Source organism: Taudactylus pleione, unplaced genomic scaffold, assembly GCF_031769625.1.
Source record: "Taudactylus pleione unplaced genomic scaffold, aTauple2 ptg000242l, whole genome shotgun sequence".
NCBI lineage: Eukaryota > Metazoa > Chordata > Amphibia > Anura > Myobatrachidae > Taudactylus > Taudactylus pleione.
The window spans coordinates 4,141,182-4,161,792 of NW_028284644.1; the positions used below are offsets into that span (position 1 = coordinate 4,141,182).

The window sequence follows — 20,611 nt, forward strand, 5'->3', positions numbered from 1 at the left end:
TACCAGCAGTATGACATAATCTGCAAGATGGCCGCGCCGAACAGACATAGAAGTGGGAGCCATGAGGGAGATGCTGGGGCTGGCACCTGGCGGGCACTGTGGCACACAGACATGCCGTACACAGGCCGGAGAACAAAACAGGGTACCAGACGCCGCCAGACCCTGTAAGTTACGGTCTGGTGGGTGACACTATAGTGCTATTAATGAATGTTGGGGTAAAATGCATTAATCTTTATTCAAATATACACTGAACTTTGTCATCCTTGCAGAAGCAATATTTCATCTTTAGAGAACGATAATTTTATATTGTACAAGTACGGTATGGCACTGGGATTAAATAAGTTGACACGGCTCCGTGAGTTAGGATATGTTGGTCATCAGGTTTAATATCATGCCGCTTCTGAGTCTTATTATAATTTAGATTTTATTTTTTTTTCCTTTACTATAAGTTTTTTTTATTAAACATTTGTGTTATTAAAATAGTTAAAATTTTAATTTCTGGTCAAATACTCGTGTGGTTCAGTTCTTTCCTTTTATTTATGTTTTTTTTCTACGACTGTGCAGACACTCTGGGCCCGATTAGGAGTCGCACGCACTGCAGATGTAAGACACAGTGGAGCCATTATTGTTATTCTTCGTACGTGTCTATGTTGCACTGTGTATGTATCCAGATAGCACGAGTCGGAGGTGTGATTGGAGCGCATGCAAGAGGCAGGGCCTCAGAAATGTGCTAATAAATGTAGTGGGTGTTCCTGGGAGGTGACAGAGGTGGCTTAGCGCACACACAAAGATGGTCCGTCTTATTGGCGTGTGATATGGTAGTGTCGCGAGAGTGGTTGCCTACATAGACGCTCAACCGTTCACATAGGAGGCCATGCTCGGATGGAGAAACTGCACCTGCTATAGGGCTGGTGCAAATTTCACCAACTACGGACGCTGACAGTGCACATCTCAGTCCTTACACATTTGGATGTACATCAGGGAATGACTTCATAGCAGCATCTGCATAACGTCGCAGACGGGAGACCCAACAAAAGCCGCAGACACTGAGGCAGCTGCTTCCGACTCAGAATGAATCCCCTTCTATGTCTTGAGAGCTGCTGATGTTGCATGTAATAGTGTAGTGAATTATCACTGCATAGCACCTGAATTACTTTCTTTTTTTCTGCTATTTTCTTTATTCAGATATTTGCCTGGGAGAGAAAATGCTTTCTCACAATACAAATTATTGGGGCACATGATAGGCAGGAAGGTATTAACTTAATTTATAAAGTGCAGACACAGCACTCTATATTTAGGGGGATCATGACACAAACAAATTACATACAATGAAATAGAAGTATTAATATAGCCCTATCTTACAGTGTACAGTGCATCCGGAAAGTATTCACAGTGCTTCACTTTTTCCACATTTTGTTATGTTACAGCCTTATTCCAAAATGGAATAAATTCATTTTTGTCCTCAAAAATTCTACATACAATACCCCATAATGACAACGTGTAAAAAGTTGAGATTTTTTTCAAATTTAATAATAAAAAATAAAATAAAAAAAAATAAAAAAAACTAAGAAATCACATGTACATAAGTACTCACAGCCTTTGCTCAATACTTTGTTGATGCACCTTTGGCAGCAATTACAGCCTCAAGTCTTTTTGAATATGATGCCACAAGCTTGGCACACCTATCTTTGAGCAGTTTCGCCCATTCCTCTATGCAGCACATATAAAGTTCCATCAGGTTGGATGGGAAGAGTCGGTGCACAGCCATTTTCAGATCTCTCCAGATATGTTCAATCGGATTCAGGTCTGGGCTCTGGCTGGGCCACTCAAGGACATTCATAGAGTTGTCCTGAAGCCACTCCTTTGATATCTTTGCTGTGTGCTTAGGGTCACTGTCCTGCTGAAAGATGAACCGTTGCCCCAGTCTGAGGTAAAGAGCGCTGTGGAGCAGGTTTTCATCCAGGATGTCTCTGTACATTGCTGCATTCATCTTTCCCTCTATCCTGACTAGTCTCCCAGTTCCTGCCGCTGAAAAACATCCCCACAGCATGATGCTGCCACCACCATGCTTCACTGTAGAAATGGTATTGGCCTGGTGATGAGCGGTGCCTGATTTCCTCCAAACATAACGCCTGGCATTCACGCCAAAGAGTTCAATCTTTGTCCCATCAGACCAGAGAATTTTGTTTCTCATGGTTTGACAGTCCTTCAGGTGCATTTTGACAAACTCCAGATGGGCTGCCATGTGCTTTTTACTAAGGAGTGGCTTCCATCTGGCCACTCTACCATACAGGCACAGAAACAGATCTCAGGTGCACAACTCCAAATTATTAACATACTGTGTTTGTTTAATATATATGTACTTCACTTTTTTATTTTCATTCTTTATATACAGCTGCAGCTGCTCCTAACTATCTCTTTACACTGCACTTTTCTTACTATGGTGGTGCCCTGGGGCAGCTTGGCTGGGCCAGTTTTGGGGGGTCCTGCGCTCTGGATTTGAACCCTAGTATGTTAGGGACCTGCCCGAAAGAGGTTACCTGGATATGGTGGGTAGGCCCATAACCTTGGCCATGATTATGCTAAAAACCTCTATTGATTGCAAAATTTTATTGCATTTATATATATATTATTAATAATTTGGAGTTGTGCACCTGAGATTTGTCTGTTTCTGTGCCTGCAATTAGTCTCATCAGGTAGCACCTCCTATCATATATATAGTCAGGTTGTGCAGTCCAGAAATCTTTCCCATACACTCTACCATACATGCCTGATTGGTGGATTGCTGCAGAGATAGTTGTCCATCTGGAAGCTTCTCCACTCTCCACAGAGGAATGCTGTAGCTCCAACAGAGTGACTATCGGGTTCTTGGTCACCTACCTGACTAGGGCCCTTCTCCCCCGATCACTCAGTTTAGACGGCCGGCCAACTCTAGGAAGAGTCCTGGTGGTTCCGAACTTCTTCCATTTACGGATGATGGAGGCCACTGTGCTTATTGGGACCTTCAAAGCAGCAAATAGTTTTCTGTACCCTTCCTCAGATTTGTGCCTCTAGACAAGCCTGTCTCGGAGGTCTACAGACAATTCCTTGGACTTCATGCTTGGTTTGTGCTCTGTCAAGTTTGGGACCTTATATAAGCAGGTGTATGCCTTTAAAAATCATGTCCAATCAACTGAATTTATCACAGGTGGACTCCAATTAAGCTGTAGGAACATCTCAAGGATGATCAGTGGAAACAGGATGCACCTGAGCTCAATTTTGAGCTTCATGGCAAAGGCTGTACATGTACATGCGATTTGTTAGTTTTTTTTTTTTTATTAAATTACATTTGCAAAAATCTCAAAAAAAACTTGATACATTGTCATTAAGGGGTATTGTGTGTAGATTTTTGACAAAAATGAATTTATTCCATTTTGGAATAAGGCCGTAATATAAAATGTGGAAAAAGTGAAGCGCTGTTAATACTTTCTGGATGCACTGTAAGTGGCGCAGGGACAGTTTTATACAGAAGACAGGAGAATATTCATTGTAGCTTCTGGTGTAGAAATAAGCGTGTGGCCATTGTAAAGATTCATAAGCTGTCAATAATAAAGAATTTGCGCAACTACCAAAAGGTATGGTATGGCTGAAAATTGGAACGTGTGCAAGATAGAGGCGTTTAGCATGAATTAGGTGGGTTATTTTTTATTTTTTTTAATCTGTTTTATTAAAGTTTCTCATGAAAATGAAAGGATACAATGAAAACAGTGTATATAGATCAATGTATAGAAAGACAATACACTGGCACTCCAGTCTATATACAATGTCAATTATAGTCATTGAAACATGCAGAAATGAAAGGATGCTGGCCCCAAGGACACATATTAGTGCCAAATAGAAGAAACAAAAAGAAGTAGGTCAATTCCTAAACAGAATGGCATACTAGAATTGCGAAGGATGATCATCAGTGAAATTAATGACAAGTCTTCAAGAAAAGTATTGAAAGAAACCTATGACATCTGACAATCAAATAGAAATGCAATAAGAATGATAACATGAAGATAGAATTTAACAAAAAAGAAGAGGGGGGGTAACACAAAAAGGAGAAGAGGAAACAGGAAAGGGAGGCAAGATTAGACAGAGCTGCATCTGTCAGAGCCAAACTTAAGAGCTGAACACAAAAACCAGTACGTGGTAACATTAGGGGGGGTTTGGTGAAGACTTTGGAGTCTATTTACTAAGCCTTGGATGGAGATCTAGTGGACAGAGAAAGTACCAACCAGCTCCTAACTGTCATTTTCCAAACACAGCCCATGACATGGCATTTAGGAGATGATTGGCTGGTACTTTATAGCTCTGATCACTTTATCTCCATCCAAGGCTTAGTAAATAGATAGTTATGTATCAGCCAAGACAGAGGTTCCCAAACGCGGTCCTCAAGGCACCCCAGCAGTTCAGGTTTTAGAGATATCCATGGTTGAGCACAGGTGGTTAAATCAATTTGACTGTTGTACTAATTAAAGGCCCCCATACATCAGCAATCTGAAAACCACAATTGAAGATTTATTGCCAGATGTTAGGATATCCCAATCTAGCAATCTGCGCCCTTACATTACAGATCTTTTTCAGTGATTTGCATATCGATTGCAGCAAACACAGATCTGCTCATTTTGAAAGACCCATCATTTTACTAGTAACGGTCTGCAAATCTGCTGATCATCTCCACACACTAGCAATTTACAGCCCCAATCGATCTGTGAAATCCAACATGTTGGACAATCTGATTAACAATTCCAATCACTTTTTGGTTGCAATCTGCGATCTGTGAAGCCCATATATTGCAGATTTTTATACACAATCGATTACAAATTGCCACAATCGATTGCTGATGTATGAGAGCCTCAAGTCACCTGTGCTCAGCCAAGGATCTCTCTAAAACCTGAACTGTTTGGGAGCCTTGAGGATCGCGTTTGGGAACCTCTGGGCTAGGAGCTTACGGTGGAGATACCACTCCGTATTTTCAAATAGTTTGAATATTTGCTCCTGAGTGCCTGGTTCAAAAGACTCTATAATTAGTCTCCATTTCTTATAGAAACGGAGCCAGTATTCAATTAGAGGTGAAAATTCCGAAAAATTTCACCTGTCCGACTTTCCGCCTGTTTCAGAGGCGGAAACTTTACACGAGCGTCCTTGCTTTTCTCCATATTCAATTCCTAAACAGGCGAAAACTGAAAGCGGCGATTGCGGAACGTATTGTCAGAAGTGGGGAAATCAGCTGTAATAAAAAAAGTGTTTGGGGTACTTAAGTAGATTAAATTGCTTCTTATTAGAGTCTTTGCAAAAATGGTGAAGAATGTCATAAAGCAGTATTTTTTGGTGAAAATAAGTAGTCCAGTCAAATTTGGGGTACTTGAAAATAGGTGCTAGCATATGTTTAGGTCTGTAAAGTGAACTTTTAAAAAATGTGAAAAACCACCCTCATACATGCACCTGCAATCCCAACACTTGGCCCCTCCTTACAGCACCCCAAGAAGTCTATTTAGCTAGTTTTTATAGCTGTCCCCCACTTTTGACTTTTTCACCCCCAAAACTAAAGAACTTTTTTGGGGTGTTCGGAGGTCATTTTTATAATTTTTTTTGCTGATTTGTCCTTTGGGGGGCTGTCCCAATGGGGTCTTGAGTAGTTTCCTTATGTTTGCACCCTAAAATAACAATTTTGCACCTTTTTTCACCTGCTATTTATAGGAGATACTTTTCCGCCTATTACAATGCATTGACTTTCTGCTTAGGCGAAATCGTCCTGGAATTGAATATGGAGATACTTTGAAAACAGGCGGAAAGTGCGAATCCGCGGAAACTGTTCTACAAACAGCACTTTTCGCCTCTAATTGAATCCAGCCCTGAGAATGCCTCTTTCAGTATTGGGTAAGGTGGAGCCAGGGCTGTCTTAACAGCAGTGTGGTCTCTGGGCAAAGCGATGCACTGGGGCCCCTTATCCACCCATTCACGAGAAAAAAAATGTAAATGGTCAATAAAATTAAACCTTTAGATCCCCCACAAGCAAATCAATATCCCACAGCAGCTGCAGCACTGGAGATAGGCTGCCATGGATGAGCAGTCATGTCTCTCATACTGCCCCGGTCCTTATTTCTGCAATAATATCAAATAACTGCGCAATCCTATAATTATAACATGACAAAATCTCACTATGACGGGGCTTATTGCTGCAATTATACCATATCATACTATCCTATAGTATTATACCATATCATAGTATGATTTAGTATTATTGCAGCAATAAGCCCCGTCATAGTGAGATTTTTTCATGTTATAATTATAGGATTGTGGCAGTGATTTGATTCATGCTGCGCAGCTGCTGAGCTCAGCCCTTACCTTTGCGGTGCGGGTGGCCAGATTGGGAGTCGCCAGGACAGAGGCAGTGGCTGGCAGAGGAGTCAGACAGTGAGACCGTTATATTGCATGATGATATCCAAATCAATCATAACACAACTTAAAGGTTTCAATGTTGCACATGTACTCTGATGTACTGAGGACTGTAAATGTACATTATGGGGCTGGGGCAGAGTTGAAAACCACAATGGAATTTATACAAGATACTCTACATACACATCTACATTTATCACAAGAGGTGGAAACGGTGTTCTCACATTACAGCAGCCAAATTACTGAACCTCCTCAATGTGTAGGAGAGAGTCTCTATGCACCGAGAGCAGTATGTACAGCTTTCCCCTGTGCACCCACCATACTGCGGGCACCACTGCTGCTACCTCCCCCCACCCTCCTGCTATCTTACCTGTAACATCCCGCCAGCACAAAGCAATGTAAGTCAGCCCCGGCTGCGGCAGAGTTACCCGGACAACCGTGACCAGCACAATGCTGAGGGGCAGCAGCAGTGACGGGAATAGGTCTGTGCGTGGGCACCAGGCAAGCCTCTTCTATTGGTGAGACCTCTGTGCAATGACACGCCCACCCAGACGTTAGCGGACGCCTGAAGTCTGTCAGAGGAAGCGCTACAAGTGCTGGGGGTTTTAGTACTCGTCACTGGGGGTGGGGGGGCTGCCAACTGGGCGCCGCTGCAGGGAGGCGGGTTGGTGGGCCCCTTGGGCAACTGCCCAACAAGCCCAATGGGTGGAGCGCCTCTAGAAATACAAAATTTTGAGCATTTTTTTATTAACTTCGTTAAGAGTTGGGTAGGAACTAGATGACCAAAGCATTAATATTATCTTTTTTGAGACGGACTAAAACAGTGAGAAGGTGAGCTGCAGATTTCCTGAGGGGACCTTCGTCCCACTTTGCAAAATTGATGCAGAGGCAGACTAGGGGGTCAGCGTGAAGCGTAAGTGAGAGAAGGCCATTAATGAAAAAGGAGAACTTTATTCCAAAATCGCCTAAACTTGCCACAATCCCCAAAACAATGAAAGAAAGTGGCATTAGAATGGTGACATTTAAAGGCAGTGTCCCGACTCAGTTGAGAAAGCATGAATTAGTTATTGTATAATTCTAAAACAGTCAGCTACTGCCAATCCTAACTGTCCTTCATTTACCTTAACTGAACCTCCTTTTTCTTCTGGTTCTACAGAAAGGTGCATCTTTCCAAGTTGCATGGGCACTCATAGTATATGCCAGTTTAGAGAGCCACGTGTAACCTAGTGTTTTTTCCTTTAGCATCAAGCTTGCTACTAAAAAGGACAGTCAGGACACTTGGACTATACAAGAAGTCTACATTGGACTATATTACACCATCCCAGCACAAGGAAGAGTTTACATACTAGTTATTTTAGGACTAGTGGTCCATTTGGGTAAATGTGGATTCGGTTTCTAATACAGCACCTTCTCAGCTGCAATAGCTAGGTGCTTGTTGACATGTGCCTCTGGCAGTCAGTGAATATAAAAATAAACTGGATGCAAGAAAGTTTTTGTTTTTTCTTGTTTTTTGGGGGGAGGGGTCAACACATCTCATTAGGACACAACCTTCACACTTCAGTTCGACAAACACCATGCTGCATTACAGCGCTACTGGAGGAACTTAAAATGACTCAATGCATGGAGGAAGTTAGAGGAACAGTCTTCTCACCATTCTGTACATAGCTATATAAAGCTGTTGGCTAACCACAGAAGTGACATACTTCTATAAAATCTAAATACAAATGTAGGTTTAGCCAAAATAAATGGTGAAAGTCAAATGGCACTAAATGGTTGCCAGCAACTGACCTTTTAAAGAATTTCATAACAACTAATTTAATAGTTATGTTTCCACCTCTCTGGGATATGTACCCTCTGTTTCATATCATTTGTTTGTCACTTAATCCTCCTCAATGCACAGTGCAGCATAATATACCAAAGCTATATAAATATACTGCAATAATGTCCAAGTTTTTACCCTGGGGTGGCAATTGCCATGCCTCTCCTGCCATCATATACATGGGGGCCTTAAAAATTTTATTAGTGACCTGTAATATCTTTACTCTGTGTGAACAGAAGCATTTCAGTTTATTCATTTAAAAATATATTGTAAGATTTAAGCATTTAAAAATATACTCACTTTTACAAGTAGGTGGAGCAGGTACCCATGTGCTACTAGCCCTGCACGTTATAAGATCAGACCCAATCATTGTGTAGCCTTTGTTACATTCAAATCTGATTGCGGAATTGGGAGGGTAAGGGCCAATAAATCCAGATAACCTGCTAGAGTTTGGGACCTCTGGATCCAGGCATTCAACTGCTATAAAGGTGCAAACATGCAACTTTTGGTTAATACAAACAATAAAAGCACATTACCTGGCTGTTTCATAATTTGTATAAGCCCTAACAAGCACATTTTTCGATAGCATGTTACACATTAAAAGACTGAAGGGAAGGACTGAGAAAGAATAATAATGAAACTAAATAAAACAAAAACACCCATACCGTACTGCACCATATACTGTTACATTTGCACGTGTAATTGTCAAAATTCTAAATAGGATGGCCAAAACTATGTTAAGTTTGTTGGTTTATTTAGCCAACATTGTCTGAAAAATAAACTGGTTATATTGGTCGATGAAGTCTCCCAAAGTCTACTAAAAATGTCCGAAATCCACCAAATTGTAAATTGTTCTTGGACAACGTCTATGAACATGGTGACCAAGCTCTATAAGTGACCCTATAGTATCCGGCTGTACTATCTGACAACTAGACAGTTGGAAATTTCTAATTTGGTAACCTGGTGATTGTGTGCGCCTATTTTTAAGGCTTTAAGATTAAAAACTTTAAGAAGTTATATTATGACAAATCACACTTCTGTTCAAAGATTCTGCAAAACATCACTCTGAATCTCCCCCTGAGATACACTATTGTTGTTATCAGGATTACACTATGACAGAGGTCCCCAAACATGGTCCTCAAGGCACCCTAACAGTTCAGGTTTTAGAGATATCCATGGTTGAGCACAGGTGGCTAAATGAAATTGACTGAGGTACTAATTAAGTTACCTGTGCTTAACCATGGATCGCTCTAAAACCTGAACTGTTGGGCTTAAGGCCATCAGAGATTGATTACAGCAATCGTGCAATTTGCAATCGATAGTGTATAAAAATCTTTCCATTTTTCAATCGATTGCAGATTTGCTACAATCGATTGAAAAAGGGAGATTGCTGCAATCAATCTCTGATGTATGGGGGCCTTCACTTGAGGAGCTCATTTGGGAACCTCTGCAGTATGATATCTAGGTCTTCAATTTGGAGATACTACACTAGAGGGCGCCATTGTCCTCTCTCTAATCACAAGGTAGAAAGGGTGGTGGTGTTGATAATAAACAGAAACAGACACTCTAGTTGCTCAAAGTGTAGCATGTGTCATTGCTCTAAGCAGTTAGCAAAACATAAATTGCCAATTTTTCCAACCTTTGCACTGAGGAGGATCAGAACTCCAGTTTCCATTAGCTGTGCAGTGCATAGACCTTTCACCGATAAGAGTTAAGTCTTTTTTGCAGCTGTAGGTCACAGCATTCAGGTATACATAATCATCCTGATTAGGTTCAAATGTCCCATCAACAATTGCAGATGGAGGAGGACACTCTTGGACTGCAAATAAAAAAAAATTAATATAGACAGATTAAGTGAAAAACAGCTACTTGTAAAATAAAAAAATGTAGCAAGTTTATAGATAGTGCATTTCCCAAATATCAACAATATTGAGGGCATTCTGGAATTTAAGTACCAGAGGCAGCTCCATTTTATCATCAAAAAGTCACAGTCGCTCCAGGGGGGGGGGGTTATGGGAAGGATCATTAAAGTGTAAACTTTGCAGAGTTGTCCGATTGACTAGAACAACCATAGCAAATTGCTAATTGGTTACGAAGGTTCACTGCATTATTACAGTTTTTCATATGGTTGATTGAATAAGCTTTATGTGGCCTAGACAGAAAAATACATTGTGAGAATGACTGAACAGGAAAAACAATGCCTCAATATTTCGGTGTACAAGTTAAATAAAAATATATTCAATGATGCACATTTCTCAATCTACACACTCCCAACCAAAGGAAAGCTAAAGCTTGAACACATATTGCAACTTGAACTGGGTAATGGACTCCTCCATTGTATTCCTTCTCAACTTTCACCAGAATCTCCTGACATTCTCTCCAGAAGGTAAGGTTGCTACATGACCACCAGGTGGCTAACACTTGGAGAATTCAACCCCCCAGGCAAGAGAGACTACAAAATCTGGGCCTGATTCAGAGCCGCTCGTAAGCAGCCGCTCGTTCGCTCTGAGCGATGTTCGCACAACTGCGCATGCGTCAACCAGTCATTGCGGTCGGAAATAGTGCGCTCGCAAAACAGCGAGGGTCTGCTAATTTGATTGACAGAATGTACCGTTTGTGGGTGGTAACAGGGGAAGGTGCTTGAAAACGGGGGAGTGGAGATCCGAACGCAGGCGTGCCTAACGGTAAAAAGGGCGTTTAATGGGAGTGCATAATTAGTAAAGGAGCGTCATCGACCACGTCACTTGGTTGTCTTTTAGCCTGAACTGCTCGCAGTGATAGCAGTAAGAAAAACCTACCACAAGCACTGCGAGCAGTTCAGATGCCTTTCGATGTACCAGATTAATCTAATAAATACCAGAGATGACGTATGATGCGAACGGCAAAGGGGCGTCTTTACAAAATAGCGAGCGCATTTTTCGTTCGCTCGCTCGCTCAGGCATAGAGGCGTCAACAAACCGCAAAGAGCGAGCGCTCAATTTAAATAGCCGGACCCTTTTTTGGAACGACCGTCTGCAAATAGTGTCCGGCTCTGAATCAGGGCCTCTATTCCGTCCCACACACAGGGCCGTATTCAGAGCTGAACCTAAACATGAATTGCTGCTTCTTTTTGTGCATATGCGCAGATGTTTTTCAGCACTTCTTTTTTGGAATTTCCACTTAAGCCTCTCATGACTAGAGTTATCAAATCTTGGAGAGGTAAAGTGGACAGAGATAAAAGGTCTATTTACCAAGCCTTGAATGGAGATAAAGTGAAGAGATGAAAGTACCATCCAATCAGCTCCTAATTGTCATTTTTCAAACACAGCCTGCGACAAGGCAGTTAGGAGCTGATTGGTTGGTACTTTATCTCCATCCAAGGCTTAGTAAATAGACCCCATAGTATCAACCAATCAGCTTTTAACTGTCATTTTTCTAGCAAAACGACAAGAGCTGATTGGTATACAGTATCTATTGCCATGATTTGATAAATCATCCCCCTCTATGAAAAGGGGGCCAGGTTAGCAAGTCATTCCTCTCTACGCAGGAATCTCATCCACAAAAGGCTCATCTACAATAAGGGACTAGCATCATGCAGGATCGCTTCTGCCTATGAACCCCATGTGGTTGGACCATAGTGGTAATTATACGAGACTGTGTGACTACCAACTGCACTATACATTCGGCATTCAAACTACCACTTGCCAATTTAGAGAGGCTGCTATAGGAAAAGGTGTTTTGAAGTCATATATAGTTTCCCAGATGCTAAATTACTATCAAGCAACACATTTGTTTGCGATATAATTTTACCTATGATCACAGAGGTACATTCAGATTCCTATTTAGGATATGATTTTATTAATTTCTATTCAATTGCATGATTTTATCAATCAGCTGTTTCATATTAAAAATGTTTATGCATTATATCCATGCCATTTCTTAATTATTCCATAATATATGGTTTTTATAGTGCGGTATATTTTAATTTTCTATTGTTTCATATATATCTTGAGGTCTGACTAGCCTCAATTTTTACAGCTGCTCCAGAAACACTACCCCTCGCAGCGCCTGCACCAGAACCACTTGTTAGTTCTTCATCTTAGTTAGAGGGTGCCTGCAAATGCGGTACAGTAGAATGGAATGGGATTGAAATGCTGGCGGCTGCCCGAAGGGAGGAGATCCCTTCAGCGGCACATAAGTAATCTAACTCTCCCCTATCCCCCCCTAACCCTCCCTTAGGGGTGCCTTGACCCTAACCTCCCCGCCCCCCACCACAGTGCCTAACCTCCTTCCCCCCCTAACCCTCCCTCAGGGGTGCCTAACCCTAACCTGCCAATTTAGAGAGGCTAACCTGCACCCCCCCAACCCTCCCTCAGGGGTGCCTAACCCTAACCTGCCCCCCCCCAAGGGGCCTAACCCTAACCTCCCCCCAGGGGTGCCGAAACCTATGCCCCCCTACCCGCACGCTAAACCTAACCCTCCCAGGGGCTGCCTAACCCTTGCCTCGGTTGGCACCTAACCCCCCTTCCCCTAGCCTAACCCTCCCAGGGGGTGCCTAACCCCAAGTTCCCCAGGGGTGCCCTATACCGATCACTCAGCAGATCAGATAAATGCTCCAATCCCCAGAGCTATTTCTAGCTCAGTGTGTAAGTTTGTCAATGGATTGGGAGATCGGGCATTTTAAATATTAAACTGCTCATAAGATGCAACCTCAATTAATGATGCCAAGACAATCATTCTCTGACATGTAAAGTCTCCAACTGCCCTGGACTGACTTAAGATAATCAAATTTTACATAGCTATGAAGGATATTTCATCCTAGACAGAAACTAGTTCTCTTGGATGAAATATAAAAAAGAGTTATCTAGTTCCAAAAGAAACTATGAATTCTTGTCTTGCCTCAACAACATATTACCTACGCCTGATCTGTCGGATTCTTAGGTTTTTTTATTTGTTTTTTTTATGAAGTTTCTTAAAACGGAGTACACACTTGTAAATATATTGTTTGTTAGAACGACAAAGGATATATCAATAGCAGATCGGCTGGCCCTGCATCACAGTCGATGCATCTTGCAGATATAAAACGGTACGCCTAGTTGTGTGTATAGGTGACCCGCCGACCAACCAAACACTGGCTGCAGTAACAACCAACACAGTCACAACTGGACGGGCAAATTTAAAGGCCCGTCCAGTTATGATGATTGGCCAAATATATCAAGCAGCCAATCGGTAAGTGTGTATAGATTACGAAGTCAGCAGCATGATTGGCCGCTTTGTCCAGATTTACTGCCCCTGACAGTCAGGGCCGTAGCTAGGGTAGTGCGGCCGGTGCCATCGCACAGGGCACCACAGGTCAGGGGGCGCTGTTTGGGCCTGTCATATTTCTGTTTATTATCATTCTTGCTTGTAGCTTCCTCTTATTTCATCCCCAGCATCTCCTGGCCTCTCCTATCTCTTCCCTGGCCCTTCCCCATGAGGCCATGGTCCTTTTTTGGGTGCATTATGTCCCTTTGAAAAATGGGGGGTCACCAATGCTCTTTCTGGCACAGGGCATCAAAAAGTCTAGTTACGGCTCTGCTGACAGTTACCAATTAAACTTAGTGATCGTGTTCCAAAAACAGATTTCCATCAAAAAGATACTGTAAGTGTGGTTAGTCTAAACTGTGGTAGTCTCCAATTACGGTAGTGTGCCATGGAGCGGGATGATTTGAGTCACACAACAAGTAAAAACACTGCGCACTATACAGATTCTAAGAACTTTGTCTTATGTGGAAGGAAACTTTTACATTGGGGCTGCTTTTGTAGCCCTAAAATCATCATTGTTACGTCATTGGGAACTTATTATTCATAAACGTGAGACAACTTGAAGACTCCTCTACATCCCATTAATAAAATTATTATCTGTAACATTGATGTAATGCTCACACTAAACGGTGTTAAGGGATACAAAGAGGAATTTGCCAAACCCACAGAAAAAAAAAAAAAAAACCTGTAAACATAAAGCTGCCACCCTCACACAATGTTTTTCTTCTTATTAACCCCATAAAGACCACTGCACATATGTGATCACAGCACATTGACAAAATAAAAACAAAATAAAAAGAAAACACAACATGCGTCTGTATGCAAGCTCTGACAAAGGGCCTGATTCAGAGCCGGACGCAATTAGCGCTCGCTCATCCAGAAAATAGGGGTGGCTATTCAAATCAACCATTCGCTGTTTGCGGTCTGTTCACGCCTCTATGTCTGAACGAGAGAACAAAACTTGCGGTCGTTTTTTGGAAAAATACGCCCCCTGGCCGCTCGCATCCTACGTCATGTCCGCTATTTATTAGATTAATCGAGTACATCGGCCAGGGTATGAACTGCTCGCTATTCTTGTGGTTCGTTTTTGCTACCACAAATTTGCGAGCAGTTCTGGCTATAAAATAACCCAGTGACGTGGTCAATGACGCTGCTATATTAATTATGCACACCCTTAAAACGCCCGTTTTGACCTTTAAGCACGCCTGCGTTCGGATCTCCACTCCCCGTTTTCAAGCACCTTCCCCTGTTACCACCCACAAACGCCTCATTCTGTCACTTAAAATAGCAGGCATTCGCTATTTTGCACACGATTTTCGGCCACACTGACTGGTTCGCGCATGCGTAGTACGATCCGTACGCATGCGCAGTTGGACAAACATCGCTCGGAGCGAACGAGCGGCCGCTTACGAGCGGCTCTGAATCAGGCCCAAAGTTCCCAGACTAGGATCACAGTATACTTATTTGATTTACCAGTACTCAATATATAATCAATCAATTTATGTAGGCCGGGGATCCATTTCTGTGGTTAATCAACTGTGAAGGTGTTTTCTCTATTAAATGCCCAGAAAGAAAACAAACAAGACAAGAGGCAAGCATACATAAAGCAAAATCACATTGGTGTGTCTCACAGACTTACTAGCACAGGTAGGTGGAATATTACTCCAAGTTCCATCAGCCAAACATGTTATATTGGCCGTTTTGGACTCCAGTTTATATCTAAGAAATATGAAACAATAAGAATATTTAACATTACTAGTTACATGTATTATATAAGTCTATAGGCATACTAATATTTCTTTCTATTTGAAGCTACGTCTAAAATCCAATCTTATTCAGTTGGCCTTTTAAAACATTTATTTTCTTTGGAAGTCGTGCACTGTGGGATTGCAGTTTTATTAAAATTAAAAACACACTTCTTATTCTTTCATTAATATAATTTCCTTCTGCAACTGATACCAGCAAAATAGTTACTTGGCGATAAAGATCAGAAAATCAGTGAGCAGTATTTAAAAATACAGGGCCTGATTCAGAGATGGACGGATTTACAAGGCCACATGCAAGCGGCTGTGAAAATCCGTTCATCTCAGATGTAATGCAGAAGGAGGTGTCAGACACCTTCTTGATGCATTTGCGATCCCAGCACTGCGACCAACGACGCAAGCTGGGATCACCATCGCAACCGATGGTGGCTATGGTCAGACGCTGTCACGTAAGCGGCCAGAAATCTGCATCCGTAGACGCAGACCCTGGCCTCGTCCCTCCCGGAAAACGGGGGCGACATGCCCAGTTTCTGTGAACGGTGACCAAGCACGCTCCCGCTCCACCCCCACCTGCTGCAGTATGTCAATCATGCTGCGGCTTGGGGGAGGGGGTCTGCGAGCAAGATCGCAGGACCCGTTCTGCACATGCGCAGATGTTTTCAAGCTGCTTTTTTTGTGACTTTTACCCAGGATGCAACCTTTCTGCACAGAAATACAGTATTTATAAAGGGTTGCTCACCATTAAAATGATTGAAAAATTAATATCCAGTGAGGATGGAAAAACTGTGTCAATCGTAATTTTTCAAGAAAAATAGCAGGTTTATTATGTTGGTGGGAAATGATCAGACTGGCTAGTGGCACCATTTCAGTTTGTTTTAATGCATTTTTCGGGATGGGATAAGAATGTAGTTTCTGATATATTGAACAATCAAGGAAAATCTTTAGAACATGCTGAATTAGAGGAACAATGACGTAGAAGTGATGGATAAACAATAAACCATGTAGAGCAGAAAAATAAAGTTTTATTACATTTATTGCTTGCTATCTTAAACATGTATCTCTGAATAAAATCACAGGGCGATCGTGATTGAGAACAAATTATTCAATTCACTGATTTTCTGCGGTTTCTTTGGGCGAGATACAAATTAACAGATGTATTAACCCTGAAAGTTCTCTCACCCCTGTACTGAGGCCAATGTTTGACGTTTGCTCTTGTAGTGCTAACAGGCCCCATCATTTGAAAGAGGGGACCCACTTCTTTCTAAAATTGTTGCCCCTTAATTATTGGAAGCCAGGCTGGTGGAGATCGAACATTAAATAGCATTAGCCCCGTTCCTGGTAGCCCTGGTAGATGGGTGCCAGGGAAAATATATAAATACGGTAGTTTGTTCCCTTATCTACTGTATGTAAATAAGTGTGTGACCCAATTCTAAATAAAATATATGTGCACAATTTCTATGGTTCCCTTTCCTATTCATTTTTTTGCCCATTATTTATTACATTGTTTTTAGGGCCTCCTAATATTTTCTATAGTGCAGTGATATATATTTACCCTTGATCTGACGTAGTCCAAGGGAATATAGATAAGAATACCCACATCAAGCAGCCGAACTGCTGTAGAATTTTCACGACGCAAATTAGATAAAATTGTCAATCCTGACAACTTTAGAAATAGGAAGCCTTTCAGTAATGGGCTTATATTATTCACAACAAATAAGGTCACATAATGTAAAATAGAAAGGGGCAACACAATTGTTTATATAGATAAAGGGGCACACATTTTTTCTACAGGTATCCATTGTCAGAACCAATGTATCCCTAGGTGTTTGGGCACTCACCTAGAATGGTGACAAGTTTCAACATACTGCCAGTGATTCATGTATCAGTTAAATCTAAAGCTGACGCAAATCGACAGCGAACTGCTTTAAAACCCTTAAAATAAATTGCAGTTTTTTTAAAGCTGGCAAATTGGAAGCCAAAACCGCTGTTGATACGTGTTGAATTTTAACTCTCCTACAAAATCGTACTCCATTACATTTCCCACTTTGTGTCAATCACTACTATGTTCATTTCTACCTTCCCTCCCTTTCAGGACATTAGCCATTGAAAGAGTAATAAATTCTGCGCAAACAAAACGTGTATACTACATACATATATACACACACGTCGTATTACGAGGACTCCTGGGTTAACACTTTGTTGGGCCACCTTTCACGTTTAATACAGCTTGAATTCTTCTGGGCATGGACCCAACTAATTGTCGGTATGTTTCGTGGGGAATATTAGCCAAATTGTGATGAACTGCATCTTCCAGTTCCTGAAGGTTTCATGGTAGTGGATCCAGAAGGATCCATGCTTTGGTGCTGTGGTCTCCATATCATCACAGTACCGTCTGCATGGTGATTTGAAAATGTGATAAGTCAGACCACGCGATCCTTTTTTAATCATTTCCTGTCCAATTCATGTGCAAATTGAAGGCGTTTCACCTTGTTTGCAGCAGATAGCAAAGGTGTATTGCACCTGTAATGTGCAGTGTTCTGTCGTTCTGTAATGTGCAGTGTTCTGACTTGGTCCCTGGTCCAGATTATCTGTAATTTGATGCATTGTTGCCTGTCTGTGGGGCTGAACAAGTCTGCCCACTCTCCGTTCTGCTCAAGCATCCAGTAGCAGGTTACGACCACAGTTTGTCTTTTGGTCCACTCTGTGTACAGTAACTGCCACCCTCACACAAATCACCATTTTTGCTATTGCTAGCACCACTGCTGAGAGCACCAACAATCATTCCAAGTTCAAAGTCTGTCAGATCGCGGTGTTTGCTCATTTTTTAAGAAGGGATACACTTCACTAGTCTCTGCATACCTTTACCTTTTCATTCTTATTCATTTAGATTCAGGAATACAACGCAAGAATATCGGTGCATATAATCACTGGTGGTCATAATAATTTGGTAAATCGGTGTGGATACACAGATAGTAGAGACGCCCTATGGTTAATTATTGTTCATGGTGGGAAAAGTGTACAAAGAAGTTAAAGAAAAAGGAGTGGGAGTACCTAGAAGGACACAGAGGTCTGTATGCGGATGTTATGGAGGAGAATCGCCAGATCTACATATCACTGGTGGTTAAGTAGTGGATTCCACTGGCAGACACATTTCATACCCAGAATTAAAGAAGGCTATTCTACATTGGTGTATTTCAGGGGGTTTTACAAATTCAGGAGCTAGCTTAAAAGTTTAGGAACCAGACCATCAACCCCAACCAAAATATATGAAAACTTGTATAGACCGACACATGTACCTTCAATGCCAAATCACAGCCAGCCATATGTGCGTCCATGGCCTGTAATTCATAGTATGCCACACAGTAGTGACCCCAAGTCATAGTAATATTATAGGGGAAAAACCTTAAAACGAAGCCAAAAAGAAGATCAGTCAGTCAGACACCAGCTGCTGTTTGTCATTATGTGATCGGTCAGGCTAAGCCAGTCAACAAGATGTCAGACTGTCTATACCAGCCTTTCCAGTGACAGCGGAATCAGTTTTAGAAGCGCTGGAGAAAGTTATCTCAACAGTATAAAGGCACCCATGGTACAAAGATCAAGTTTATCAAAGCGAGCAGTGGGATATTTGAAATCGGCATGGATCAGCAAGTCAAGAGCGTACAACCTCCTCCTCTATTCTAAAAAAGGGGCTGGCTCCTCATTCACTATGATAATTGCTACATGTGATAACTCCCACTCGTGGCCAGATCAAACCATAAATTTTCTCAGTGATCACAGTGGTAAAATCTACACAAACAGGAGCAAGACCAGTGATTCCATCCCCCCAAGCCCAGTGATTTCCTCTCCCCCAGCCCAGTGCATCCCCCTTCTCAAGCCCAGTGTTCCCCACCATCTCACTGACCATTCCATCTTCGTGTCTCCCACCCAGCCAGCCAGCTCAGTATCTCCTCCTTCCCTCCCTAACCAGCCCACTGCCTCCCACCTAGTACCCCCATTCAGCCCAGTGGCTGCATGTCCAGGAAATATCAATTTCTTCAGAGGTTCCCCATTGCAGAGAAATCATATACTGTAGGTAAGAAAATACTCATTCACATGCTTTCTGTGTATATTCATTGGAGAGACTGGGGGCATGGCTATCAGCTTTACAAAATTGGGGGGGTAGTGGCTTGCGGCCATGGTATTTGACACTAGGTCCCGGCCCTTGCAACAAGGCCACACCAACTTTTCGGGCACAAGCCTTCGGTGCGCGCACATATGGACGTGCTTTCATTACTTTTTCCAGGGGCACTTTCAATTCACAATCTGCCCCTGAGCGCTTCTTATTTCTTTTCCTGTTACACTGAATTGAATCCAGACAGCAATAGGTTTTTTGGATGGCTACAACCCTTTATTTCTAGTGGGATTATGTACATTGTTTTTGCATTTTCAAAAGATATAAACATTTTGTGTCAGTTTTTAGTTAGGCAAGATTTTATTTCTCCTTGAGGCTTTGTATATCCTTCATTAGAGTCTATCACATACAGGGATCGGTATGATTTACCAAAGACCGCATGGCCGGCGGAAGCCCGGCAGAGGTGAAGATCCCGACTGCGCTAAAAGCTAAGTATAAACTAACCTAACTCCCCCCCAACCCTCCCTTAGGGGTGCCTAACCCTAACCTCTGCCCCAAGTGCTTAGCCCTAACTCCCCCTTCCCCTAGCCTAACCCTAACCCTCCCGGGTGGCTGCCTAACCTCAAGTCCCCCCCGGGAGCTCCTAACCTAAGCGCTGTCCACGCCCGGCATCCGGCTTACCTTCGACCGGGATGCCGGGTGTAGGTAAAATGACAGGAGTCGGGATCTCGACGCCTGTCATTTAACCCTTGCCGGGATTAGACAATCGGGAAGCCGGCGTCCGGGATTCCGTCCGTCGGCTTCCCGACTAATTCCCCACATAGCTACAGGTACACTGTGGCTTTCTGTAAATGTGTAGCTTATACTAGGAGTTGCTATATCCTAACTAGTCAATTATAAGGTTATTTAGGACATTAACCAACTTACCACTGACACTGCTAATAGTCCTACTGACAGACATGATTTACTGTATGGTATAGCTGCATTCCACTCTCCTCTCACCTACCGCCCATGGTTCTACTGACAGACATTAGGTATAACTGCATTCCACTCTCCTCTCACCTCTGCTCATAGTCCTACTGACAGACATGAGATCTAGCGGCATTCATCTCTCCTCACAGTCTTACTGACAGACATCAGGTGTACAGATGTGACCTCACACATTTCCTCAAATTGCACTAGATCACCCCATTTATCATGCCACAGACTTTG

General features: G+C 42.3%; 1 protein-coding gene across 6 annotated transcripts in view; it reads right to left on the minus strand.

The window, feature by feature from the left end:
• Positions 1-20,611, minus strand: part of LOC148516720 (membrane cofactor protein-like) — a 62,955-nt gene that overhangs the window by 26,790 nt on the left and 15,554 nt on the right. For all 6 annotated transcript variants that reach the window (XM_088479586.1, XM_088479584.1, XM_088479585.1 and 3 more), the window contains exons 5-7: positions 15,165-15,244; positions 9,882-10,061; positions 8,543-8,722 (exon numbers count right to left, since the gene is read on the minus strand). In XM_088479586.1, the coding sequence (XP_088335712.1) occupies positions 8,543-8,722; positions 9,882-10,061; positions 15,165-15,244 (440 nt within the window). The remainder of the gene's footprint in view (positions 1-8,542; positions 8,723-9,881; positions 10,062-15,164; positions 15,245-20,611) is intronic.